Raw genomic sequence first — 12911 nt, forward strand, 5'->3', positions numbered from 1 at the left:
AAGGAATGTTCCACATACCCCACAGAGAGACAGTGTAACTGGGGCCTAGGCCAGTACCCGTGACCACAGCTTTGACCTTTGACTGGCCTTCTTAATCAAACTTATTCCACTTCACCGAAAACATCCAGCCCATACTCACTGCATATACACAGCTACACAGCTGGGAATAGGTTACAGGATCATCCTTACATTGATTTCTAATTGAAGAATGTTTTTAAAGCAAATTTGCATATAATTTATTTTAAATTATAGCTTTAGATTCAGTGAGCCCTATGCATCGATATTCTGTAAAAGCAGGAATACTCCACAGGTCACAGGCTTACAGTCACACATGGATAGCTCGGTGAGTATTAGATTGCCTATATTCGGCAGATCAACCCTGATTATTACATCAGAACTGCTAAGCTCAGAGCGAAATTCTGCAACAAAAAATCTGTTTGGTAATACCCATCTGTTCTGTGGTGAAAGTAACAGAAAGTCACACAGAAGATCAGGATGAAGTTTAACCCATGAGACAATCAGTTTCATGATTACTGGTATCATATCCTCCATATACAACTAGTTTTATCCTGAGCTAGGCTACAAGATGTGCATGGCCAATGGGTGAAAATAATTTATATCACTTCAAGCACACTGTGTAACTAGATCACAAAGACCTGCAGGTGCTCGATATAAACATGTGAACCATGGATAGAAGGTTTTATTTTAAATCATTCACTTGTGACCGTCACTGGCTGGGTCAGCATTTACTGTCCTTTGAGGTGGTGGTGGTAAACTACCCTGTTAAAGCACTGTAGTTTATATGCTGTAGGTTGATTGGTATTACCCTTTGGAAGGGAATGCCAGGATTTGGACCCAGTGACAATGAAGGAATAGCGATATATTTCCAACTCAGAATGTTGAGTAGCTCCAAGAGGAACTTGCAGATGGAGGTATTCCCATGTACTTGTCATTCTAGACGGAAGTGGCCACGGGTTTGGAAGGTGCTATCTGAGGAGCCTTGGTGAATTTTAACAGTGCACCTTGTGGCTAGAACACTTTGCTGCTGCTGTGTATCAATCATGAAGGATTGTGGATGCCATAGAGTCATAGAGATGTACATCATGGAAACAGACCCTTCAGTCCAACCTGTCTATGCTGATCAGGTATCCCAACCCAATCTAGCCCCACTTGCCAGCACCTGGCCCATTTCCCTCCAAACCCTTCCTATTCATAATACCCATCCATATGCCTCTTAAATATTGCAATTGTACCAGCCTCCACCACATCCTCTGGCAGCTCATTCCATACACGTACCACCCTTTGTGTGAAAACGTTGCCCCTTATGTCTCTTTTATATCTTTCCCCTCTCACCCTAAACCTATGCCCTCTAGTTCTGGACTCCCCAACCCCAGGGAAAAGTCTTTGCCTATTTATCCTATCCATGCCCCTCATAATTGTGAAAACCTTTATAAGGTCACCCCTCAGCCTCCAACGCTCCAGGGAAAACAGCCACAGTCTGTTCAGCCTCTCCCTGTAGCTCAGATCCTCCAACTCTGGCAACATCCTTGTAAATCTTTTCTGAACCCTTTCAAGTTTCACAACATCTTTCTGATAGGAAGGAGACCAGAATTGCATGCAATATACCAACAGTGGCCGAACCAATGTCTTGTACAGCCGCAACATGACCTCCCAACTCCTGTACTCAATATTCTGACCAATAAAGGAAAGCATACCAAACGCATTCTTCACTATCCTATATACCCGCGACTCCACTTTCAAGGAGTTATGAACCTGCACTCCAAGGTCTCTTTGTTCAGCAACACTCCCTTGGACCTTACCATTAAGTGTATAAGTCATGCTAAGATTTGCTTTCCCAAAATGCAGCACCTCGCATTTATCTAAATTAAACTCCATATGCCACTTCTCAGCCCATTGGCCCATCTGGTCCAGATCCTGTTGTATCTGAGGTAACCCTCTTCGCTGTTCACTACACCTCCAATTTTGGTGTCATCTGCAAACTTACTAACTGTACCTCTTGTGCTCGCATCCAAATTATTTATGTAAATGACAAAAAGTAGACGGCCCAGCTCTGATCCTTGTGGCACTCCACTGGTCACAGGCCTCCAGTCTGAAAAACTACCCTCCACCACCACCCTCTGTCTTCTACCTTTGAGCCAGTTCTGTATCCAAATGGCTAGTTCTTCCTGTATTCCATGAAACCTAACCTTGCTAATCAGTCTCCCATGGGGAACCTTGTTGAACGCCTTACTGAAGTCCATGTAGATCACATCTACTGCTCTGCCCTCATCAATCATCTTTATTACTTCTTCAAAAAACTTAATCAAGTGTGAGACATGATTTCCCATGCACAAAACCATGTTAACTATCCCAAAACAGTCCTTGCCTTTCCAAATACATGTACATCCTGTCCCTCAGTATTCCCTCCAACAATTTGCCCACCACCGAGGTCAGGCTCACCGGTCTATAGTTCCCAGACTTGTCTTTACCGCCCTTCTTAAACAGTGGCACCAGCCTCCAGTCTACCAGCACCTCCCCTGTGACTATTGATGATACAAATATCTCAGCAAGAGGCCCAGCAATCACTTCTCTAGCTTCCCACAGAGTTCTCGGGTATACCTGATCAGGTCCTGGGGATTTAACATGTGGTGACAATCAAATAGGGGATGCTTTGTCTTGGCTGGCGGCAAGCTTTTCAAATATTGTCGGAGCTGCATTCATCCAGACAAGTTGGGGAAAATTCCATCAGGAACATAGGAAGATGTTGTAATTGTTGGAAGCCAGTCTTCTCAGTTCCAGGACATCTCTGCAGACGTTCCTGTGGGTAATGTCCTCGGCCAAACAATCTTCAGTTGCTTCATAAATGACCTGCCCTCCATCATAAGGTCAGAAATGGGGATATTTGTTGATGATTGCATAATATTCAGCAACATTTTCAACTCCTCAGATACTGAAGTGGTCCATGTTCAAATACAACAAGATCTGGACAATATCCAGGCTTCAGCTGACAAATGGCAAGTAACATTCATGCCACACAAATGCCAGGATGTGAGCATCTCCAATAAGACATAATTTAACCACCACCCCTTGACATTCAGTATTGTTACCATCACTGAATCCTCCACAATCAATACCCTGGGGGTTACCATTGACCAAAAAATAAAGTGGTATACTTCTACCTTGTTTGGCTCGTGCAGCTCCAATAGCACTCAAAGAGCACAATATCATCCAGAACAAAGAATGTGCTTGATTAGTACTTTAATCACAAAACTTTACTTCCTCCCCCACTGATGCTCAGTAGCAGCTGTGTACTATCTATAGGACCTTCTAAATTCATCTAGAAGGACAAGTGCAGCAGATATATGAGAGCACCACAACTGTCCTTACTGCAATCTGCTGTCCTTATCTGGTCAGGCAGACCTGTGACTCAGATGCATACTAATGGTGTTGACTCTGAACTGTGCTTTGAAATGGCCTAGCAAGCCATTCAGTTCAAGATCAATTAGAATTGGGCAATAAACGCTGGCTGTGAGTGAGAAACCCATGTCCCATGAAATATTGAGTCACCTTTACCTTAGAAGATTCAAAAATCTCTGCCTAAGACAATCTGATAGATGGAGACAAGATGCATTTATAACAAAATAACAGAGTAACAGGATTGTCTATGCATCACTTCACCATCCTGTCTTCGCTGTAAGTAGCCAGCTAATTGATTAAACGGATAGGTATTGCCAGCAACTGTGAATGAATTTCACAAGACTTCACTCGACATGCTCATGACAGACTAAAAGAGAAGGTTTTGAACTTGGAAACATTGCATTGAGCTTTACTCAAGATATTGCAAAGTCTGTCACAATCCTTCTCATGGAAAGGCCACATTAGATTTAGTAACAAGAAAACAGACTGATTTATTTAGTGCATAAACATGATTATAATAGTGAACATAAAACCATAGAATCCCTACAGTGTGGAAACAGGCCATTCAGCCTATCGAGTCCACATTGACCCTCTGAAGAGCATCCAGTCCAGACCCACCCCATCCCTGCAACCCTGCATTTCCCATGGCTAACCCACCTTATTTACACATCCTTGGACACTTAACCCACCTAATGTACACATGTCTAGCAATTTAGCATGGCCAATCCACTTTACCTGCTCATCTTTGGACTGTGGGATGAAACTGGTGCACCTGGAGGAAACCCCACAAACACAGGGAGAATGTGCAAACTCCACACAGACAGTTGTGCAAGGCTGGAATCAAACGCAGGTCCTTGGTGCTGTGAGGTAGGAGAAAGTGAGGACTGCAGATTCTGGAGGTCAGAGCTGAAAAATGTGTTGCTGGCAAAGCGCAGCAGGTCAGGCAGCATCCAAGGAGCAGGAGAGTCGACATTTTGGGCATAAGCCCTTCTTCAGGAATGAGAGCTGTGAGGTAGCAATGTTCAGCTCTGAATCATCCCAACGATTAAAATCAACATTATATTGAAAATCAGTTTTTGGATTTATTTAAGACATGATAAAAATGCTCATCATGAACTAGACAAATTTGTTTATGGTGAAAATAACAAAGTGAGTAGTAGCTTTTAAAAAAAATAATGTGCTGTTGAAACAATTTAACCCCAGCCTATCCCTCAAAAAAGATAACCATGAACAGCTGAGGAGGAAAGAGACAATAACAAACTAAGACAAAACATGTAAAAAAAATCATCTGACATAGGTTCGAGAGTCAGAGAAATACAGAGGAGCAAAGGATAACAAAACAAATGGAAGGGGCTACAAAACAGAGATTAAATAAAGAAACTTGCAAAGGGTCTCAAGATCACGCCTTTTAAATGTTGTAATTGTACCCCACCATTGGCAACTCATTCCATACACACACCACCCTTTGCGTGAAAAAGTTGCCCTTTAGGTCCTTTTTATATTTTTTCCCCCTCACCCTAAACCAACAAAACATTTTTCATAATTATTTTAGGAAAAAGAGTTTTCAGGTACAATGTAGGCTCCTTGAAAACTGATAAAGATGATAGAGTCATTGAGATGTACAGCATGGAAACAGACCCTTTGGTCCAACCCATCCATGCTGACCAGATATCCCAACCCAATCTAGTCCCACATGCCAGCACCTGGCCCATATCCCTCCAAACCCTTCCTATTCATATCCCCATCCAAATACCTCTTACATGTTGCAACTGTACCAGCCTCAACCACATCCTCTGGCAGCTCATTCCATACACGTACCACCCTCTGCGTGAAAAGGTTGCCCCTTAGATCTGTTTTATATCTTTCCCCTCTCACCCTAAACCTATGCCCTCTAGTTCTGGACTCCCTGACCCCAGGGAAAAGACTTTGTCTATTTATCCTATCCATGCCCTCATAATTTTGTAAACCTCTATAAGGTCACCCCTCAGCCTCCGACGCTCCAGGGAAAACAGCCCCAGCCTGTTCAGCCTCTCCCTGTAGCTCAGATCCTCCAACCCTGGCAACATCCTTGTAAATCTTTTCTGAACCCTTTCAAGTTTCACAACATCTTTCCGTTAGGAAGGAGACCAGAACTGCACGCAATATTCCAACAGTGTCCGAACTAATGTCCTGTACAGCTGCAACATGATCGCCCAACTCCTGTACTCAATACTCTGACCAATAAAGGAAAGCATACCAAACGCCTTCTTCACTATCCTATCTACCTGTGACTCCACTTTCAAGGAGCTATGAACCTGCACTCCAAGGTCTCTCTGTTCAGGAACACTCCCTAGGACCTTACCATTAAGTATATAAGTCATACTAAGATTTGCTTTCCCAAAATGCAGCACCTCGCATTTATCTGAATTAAACTCCATCTATCACTTCTCGGCCCATTGACCTATCTGGTCCAGATCCTGTTGTAATCTGAGGTAACCCTCTTCGCTGTTCACTACACCTCCAATTTTGATGTCATCTGTAAACTTACCAACTGTGCCTCTTATGCTCGCATCCAAATCATTTATGTAAATGACAAAAAGTAGAGGGCCCAGCACTGATCCTTGTGGCACTCCACTGGTCACAGGCCTCCAGTCTGAAAAACTACCCTCCACCACCACCCTCTGTATTCTACCTTTGAGCCAGTTCTGTATCCAAATGGCTAGTTCTCCCTGTATTCCATGAGATCTAACCTTGCTAATCAGTCTCCCATGGGGAACCTTGTCGAACGCCTTACTGAAGTCCATATAGATCACATCTACCACTCTGCCCTCATCAATTCTCTTTGCTACTTCCTCAAAAAACTCAATCAAGTTTGTGAGACATGATTTCCCACACACAATGTTGTCTATCCCTAATCAGTCCTTGTCTTTCCAAATACATGTACATCCTGTCCCTCAGGATTCCCTCCAACAACTTGCCCACCGCTGAGGGCAGGCTCACCGGTCTATAGTTCCCAGGCTTGCCTTTATCGCCCTCCTTAAACAGTGGCACCACGTTTGCCAACCTCCAGTCTTCCGGCACCTCACCTGTGACTATCGATGATACAAATATCTCAGCAAGAGGCCCAGCAATCACTTCTGTAGCTTCCCACAGAGTTCTCGGGTACACCTGATCAGGTCCTGGGGATTTATCCATTTCAAGACATCCAGCACTTCCTCCTCTGTAATCTGGACATTTTGCAAGATGTCACCATCTATTTCCTTCAGTCTATATCTTCCATATCCTTTTCCACAGTAAATATTGATGAAAAATATTCATTTAGTATATCCCCCATTTTCTGTGGCTCCACACAAAGGCCACCTTGTTGATCTTTGAGGTGCCCTTTCTCTCCCTAGTTACCCTTTTGTCCTTACTATATTTGCAAAACCCCTTTGGATTCTCCTTAATTCTGTTCGCCAAAACTATCTCATGTCCCTGTTTTGCCCTCCTGATTTCCCTCTTAAGTATACTCCTACTTTCTTTATACTCTTCTAAGGATTCACTCGATCTATCCTGTCTATACCTGACATATGCTTCCTTCTTTTTCTTAACCAAACCCTCAATTTCTTTAGTCATCCAGCATTCCCTATACCAGCAGCCTTCATTTTCACCTTGACAGGTATTGTCAAATTAAATACAGAAATGGAAATATGGTGAATAATTGCTTTCCAGCAACACAGAGCAAGTTGTCAGTATGCCTGACATTCCCTGGAATGAATACTGAATCAGAAACAGGGGGCTGCATTTTACCAGTCTCTGGAGACAGATAGGTTTAAGGGAAGTGGGTGTGAGGAATAAGCGTTTATGCGAAAGGCCTGTTAATGTAAAAGTGGGAAACATCGAGAGAGGACTTTCTTCCTGTTTCAACAAGGCAGCAAATAGCTGTAGTATTGCTCATCAACTGGAGGCAGCAATCAATGGGCTAACTTGTGGCTCAGTGACATTCTCCCTGCATCTGAATGAAGCTGTTCATTGCATGAAACTGTACAGTGAAATGTGACAGTCTCCTAACTGGATCCTTCCTCTCTGGCTGCTCCCTACCTCCTGAAGGGGACCCTGTGCAAATAACTAACTGGATAGTTAGCTACTTACACAGGTCTGACTAATGCTACAGCTACGGTGCTCCCCACTCCAGTGTCCAAGTCATAGTCCACCGAGCTCATCTCCGGTCCCAATCACTCAGGGGGGCATGCTGCAATTTTGAAAGTGAAGGTGGGGGGAGAAACAAGGAACTTGTTCACTTCTAGTTCATGTCCAAGGTCATAAAAGATGATTAAGGAGATGCAGAAATGTTGAGTTGAGGTGAAGGTCAGATCAGCCAAAACAGACTCGAAGGGCAGAGTTCTTTATTGTACTCTGATATGCCATTAAAATCCTTTCAGAACTTCCAAAGAGTGTGGTACATGTATGGAGTGAGCTGCCAGAGGAAGTGGTGGAGGCTGGTACAACTGCAACATTTAAGAGGCATTTGGATTGGTGCATGAATAGGAAGGGTTTGGAGGGATATGGGCCGGGTGCTGGCAGGTGGGACTAGATTGGGTTGGGATAGCTGGTCGACATGGATGGCTTGGACAGAAGGGTCTGTTTCCATGCTGTACATTTCTATGACTCTAAATGTGCTGGTGTAATTTTCAGGAGAGATTTCAACAAATATGTGAACAAACCGATTCATGCCAGTACATCGCTATTGAGTTCACAATCGGAAAAAGGGCAAAGTATAAGTTTATCGTTGTTGAACCTCCAAGAATCTTGTACTCAAATGTGTTCAGTGCCTCATTCATCCACAACTTCAGGTCACTCTGCTGCTACTCTCTGAGGCACTACCTATTCTCTGTGACCATGCAGCACAGTCATACCCTGGTTACTGTCTATCTTTGCTAATTGCATCAGGCATGGCATGCATTCCTTGGAGGTACTCATTAGCATTAATTGAGGACCAATTTCGCTTCTTGCTGAATTCGAGATTTACGTTTAACGATAACATCATGTGAACAACACTCCTGAGACATGAGGTCAGGACCCAAATTTGGCATTGCGTTTCCAAACTCACTTAAAAATTCATCCCCATCTACACTCTTCGGAATCCTCTTGGTTCAGGAAATGTCCCTTTTGAGTGGAACGTTGTAGATGTCTTTCAGAAGAGTGAGAAAGCGAACTGAGGAATTCTAAAGTCTGTTGTTGAGAAATTGAGAGCAGAAATGCACAACTCTGAGTAGGCACCACCTTCCAAATAGGTAAAAACAAGGACTGCAGATGCCGGAAACCAGATTCTAGATTAGAGTGGTGCTAGAAAAGCACAGCAGTTCAGGCAGCACCTGAAGGGCAGGAAAATCGATGTTTCGGGCAAAAGCCCTTCCTGATGAAGGGCTAATCTAAAACCACCTTCTAAATAGGCAACACTGAACACGGATACACAGACAGTGGGTACTAACTTTCTATTTTCTTGAGCCCCCTATAAATCAATACAAACTGAAATGGAAAGTCTTAGGTGTGTGTTGGTAATGTGTCAATTTATATAAATACACAAACAAATGAGAGGAGATAGGATTCAGTTTTATTCTTCGCAATGTAACTTTCTGAAATAGAATCACCAGTATGGAATTGTTGAGATTAGATAACGTGTAGAATCTGATTGATGTTTGTGTAAATGTGGCTAAAGACGTAGGGAAAGTCTTTGGGAAATGGTATTTATTTGGATTTTCAGAAGATACTTAACATAGTCCCTCAAAAAGAGACTGTTGATTAAAACTGAAGCTCATGGAATTGAAGGTAAATTATTGATTCACAAGCCTCTGCCAACAGCACCTTCCAAACCCATGGCTCCTTCCGTGTCCAATGACAAGGGCAGCAGATACGTGGAACACTGCAATCTGACATTTCCCCTCCAAGCCATTTCCCATCCTGACTTGGAAATATATTGCTTTTTCTTCACTGTCACTGGGTCAGAATTCTGGGATTCCCTCCCTAATGGCATTATGAGTCTATCTACACACCAAGGACTGTAGTGGTTCACGATTACAAAACATCAACCTCTCCAGGGCAATAAGAGAGGGATAATAAATGTTGTCCCAGCCAGCAGCACCATTATCCAATGAGAAAATCTTTAAATGAAATCATCTTGTAATATGACAACACCATTATGAAAATTCACTATCGACAGTTTGGATAATTTTCACCACACAGACTGCAGCCTTTTACAAGTAAGCAACATTCCAACATGTGCTCAAGGACAGTTTATGCTCACCTTGTGATCACAATCAATGATCCAAGAACGATATTTTTCCAAGCATCCGAGATGATACTTCTGTGGCAACCTAACTGACAAACTGATTGCTCAATCCTGCTCTGCAACATGTTTTTTTTACACTGCTATCCTTCAGGGAACATTTTCTTTCGTTAGATAAGGTTTATGAACAAAGCATTAAACTGGATTAACGTGATTGCAATTGTTCCTCTTGACTTTGTCTCTCAAACTGAATAGGTGAAGTCAGAAAACCAACAACTGCAACAGATTGAAGCTGAGTGAAGCAACTCATCAATAGAGTCGGGGCAGCATGGTGGTTCAGTGGTGAGCATTGCTACCTCACAATGCCAGGGACCCTGGTTTGATTCCAGCCTCGGGTGAGTGTTTGTGTGGAGTTTGCACGTTCTCCCTGTGTCCGTGTGGGTTTCCTTCGGGTGCTCTGGTTTCCTCCCACATTCCAAAGGTGTGCAGTTGAAGTGGATTAACCACGGGAAATATAGAGCTACAGAAATAGGATGGGGATGGGTCTGCTCTTTGGAGGGTTGGTGTGAAATCATTGGACCAAATGGCCTGCTTCCACACTGTCGGGGTTCTATGAATCCTCTTCTCAGGAAGAACATTGCACACTCAGGATTTATAAATTCATGTACTCAAGACAACATCAAAAGAGAAAGGTTTGAGGAAATATATTTCAGAGCAGAAATACCAAAATTCAAAGACCCTGTCTGTTAAAACATGGTTGGAAGCATTTTCATTAACTCAGCTTGCACAATAGGCAAAATATAAATATTTCTGTGCCTTACATAAAGTGGAAAAGCCATCGTCAACTCCATCAGCTTCGTATTCAGATTGAGAACGGCCAAGACCAATCGAGTAATCTCTATGCCTGCAGCTTCCAGAGTGTGACCTCCTTTGATTGTTCCACTTTGTTCCAGCTGAAAGAGTTAGAACAGAATGAGGCCAATGCAGTGTCACCAAATTTACAATGTGTTTCAAGTCATTTGAAATTAATTAAAAATCTATCTCCCCTTCCGAATGGAAAACAAATCTGATTTAAGCTGCAAAACATGACTGCAGCTGTGCACACTGTGGAATATGGTACTATTCCTTAGCTATGAGTAAATACTGCATGAATATCCAGGTCAGAATAAATAGGAAATTATCAAGTCTTGGTCATTTCTATTCAAAGAGATCTTCCTCAATTTTGACCTCTTCTAATTTCAGAGTTCTTCCTCATAGAATTCTACTCTTTCTTCCTAAAGATACTGAAGTAGACCATGTTAAAATGCAACAAGATCTGGATAATATCCAAGTTTGTGCTGAAAACTGGCATATAACATTTGTGTCACACAAATGCCAGGCAATAACAATCTGCAATAAGAGACACTTTTATTTGAATTCTATGATGAAGTGACCAGGAAGGTTGACGAGGGCAGGGCAGTAGACATAGTCTATATGGGTTTCAGTAAGGCCTTTGATAAGGTTCCACATGGTAAGCTGCTCTGGAAGGTTAGATTGCATGGACTACAGGGGAAGCTGGCAAATTGGATACACAATTGGTTTGATGGAAGGAAGCAGATGGTAATAGTGGACAGATGATTGTCAGGCTAGAGTCCTGTAACTAGTGGAGTGCCTCAGGGGTCGGTGCTGGCCCATTACTGTTTATTATCTATATCAATGATTTGGATGAGAATGTGCAAGGAATGATTAATAAGTTTGCTGATGATAGTAAAATAGGTGGTATTGTGGACAGTGAGGAAGGTTATCAGAAATTGCAGCAGGATCTTGATCAGCTGAGGAAGTGGGCCGAGAAATGGCAAATGGAGTTTAATATAGATAACGGTAAGGTCTTGCATTTTGGAAAGTCAAATCAAGGTAGGGTTTTCATAGTGAATAGTAGGGCCTTAAGTAATGTAGCGATACAGAGGGACCTTAGTGTTCAGATGCATGGTTCTTTTGACACTGGCCTTCATCAGTCAGGACACTGAGTTTAGAAGTTGGGAAGCTATGGTGTAGTTATACAGAACATTAGTGAGGCTGCACTTGGAGTATTGTGTTCAGCTTTGATCACCTTGCTATAGGAAGGATGTCATTAAAATGGAAAAAGTGCAGAAGAAACTTACAACGATGTTGCCTGGACTCAATGTCTGAGTTAAAGGGTGAGGTTGGACAAGCTAGGACATTTTTCTTTAGAGCATAGGATTCTGAGGGGGGAATCTTATAGAAATGTATAAGATCATGAGAAGCATGGATAGGATGAATGCATTCAGTCTTTTCCCAGGGTTGGGTAATCAAGGACTAGAGGGCATCAGTTTAAGTTTAGAGGGGAAAGAATAAAAGGAAACCTGTGGGGCAACCTTTTTTACACAGAGGGTGGTACGCATATGGAATGAGCTGCCAGCAGAAATGGTTGCTGTGGGTACATTAACAACATTTAAAAGGCATTTGAACAAATACATGGGGAGGAAAGGATTAGAAGGATATGGGCCACGTGCAGGGAAATGGAGTTAGCATTGATGGACACTTTGGTCAGCGTGGACCAGTTTGGGCCAAAGGGCTTGTCTCCATGTGGTAGGATACTATGAATCTCGGATAATCTAACCACCACCCCGTGACATTGAATGGCACTACCATCACTGAATCCTACCATCACTAACCACACCATGGGGATTGCCATTGACTAGAAACTGAACTGGATTCTCTGCATCAAATATAATACTAACAAGAGCAGGTCAGATTTTCAGAATTCTACAGGAAGTAACTCACCTCTCGACTCCCCAAAGGCTGTCCACCATCTACAAGACACAAGTCAGTTGCAGCAGTGTATACCAACTACAAGATTCACAGCAGGAATTTACCAAAGGTCCTTAGACAGCACCTTTCAAACCCATTACCACTTCTTCTAGAAGAACAAGGGCAGCAGATACATGGGAACACCATCTTCTGAAAATTCTCCTCCAAGCCACTCACCATCCTCATTTGGAAATATAACACCATTCCTTTACTGTCTCTGGGTCAAAAATCTTGGAACTCCCTCCCTAACAGCATTGTGGGTCTTCCTACAACACACACTACCGCAGTTCAAAGTGGCAGCTCACCACCACCTTCTCCAGACCAACCAGAGACACCCATGTCCCATGAATTTTAAACAAAAATCCCTCCATTCATGTTGCACCCACAGAAAACATGAATCCCAAAGTTTCCAGATCAGGGTCCTGTCGAAGCAGCAGTA

At 42.9% G+C, this 12911-nt stretch overlaps 1 protein-coding gene across 1 annotated transcript in view; it reads right to left on the bottom strand.

Annotated features, from left to right (window-relative positions):
* Nucleotides 1-12911, bottom strand: part of vwa5b1 (von Willebrand factor A domain containing 5B1) — a 226085-nt gene that overhangs the window by 43085 nt on the left and 170089 nt on the right. Inside the window, exon 18 of the mRNA XM_060852285.1 lies at nt 10483-10586. Coding sequence (XP_060708268.1) covers nt 10483-10586 — 104 coding nt within the window. The remainder of the gene's footprint in view (nt 1-10482; nt 10587-12911) is intronic.

The sequence above is a fragment of the Hemiscyllium ocellatum genome, chromosome 37 (assembly GCF_020745735.1).
Source record: "Hemiscyllium ocellatum isolate sHemOce1 chromosome 37, sHemOce1.pat.X.cur, whole genome shotgun sequence".
Lineage (NCBI taxonomy): Eukaryota > Metazoa > Chordata > Chondrichthyes > Orectolobiformes > Hemiscylliidae > Hemiscyllium > Hemiscyllium ocellatum.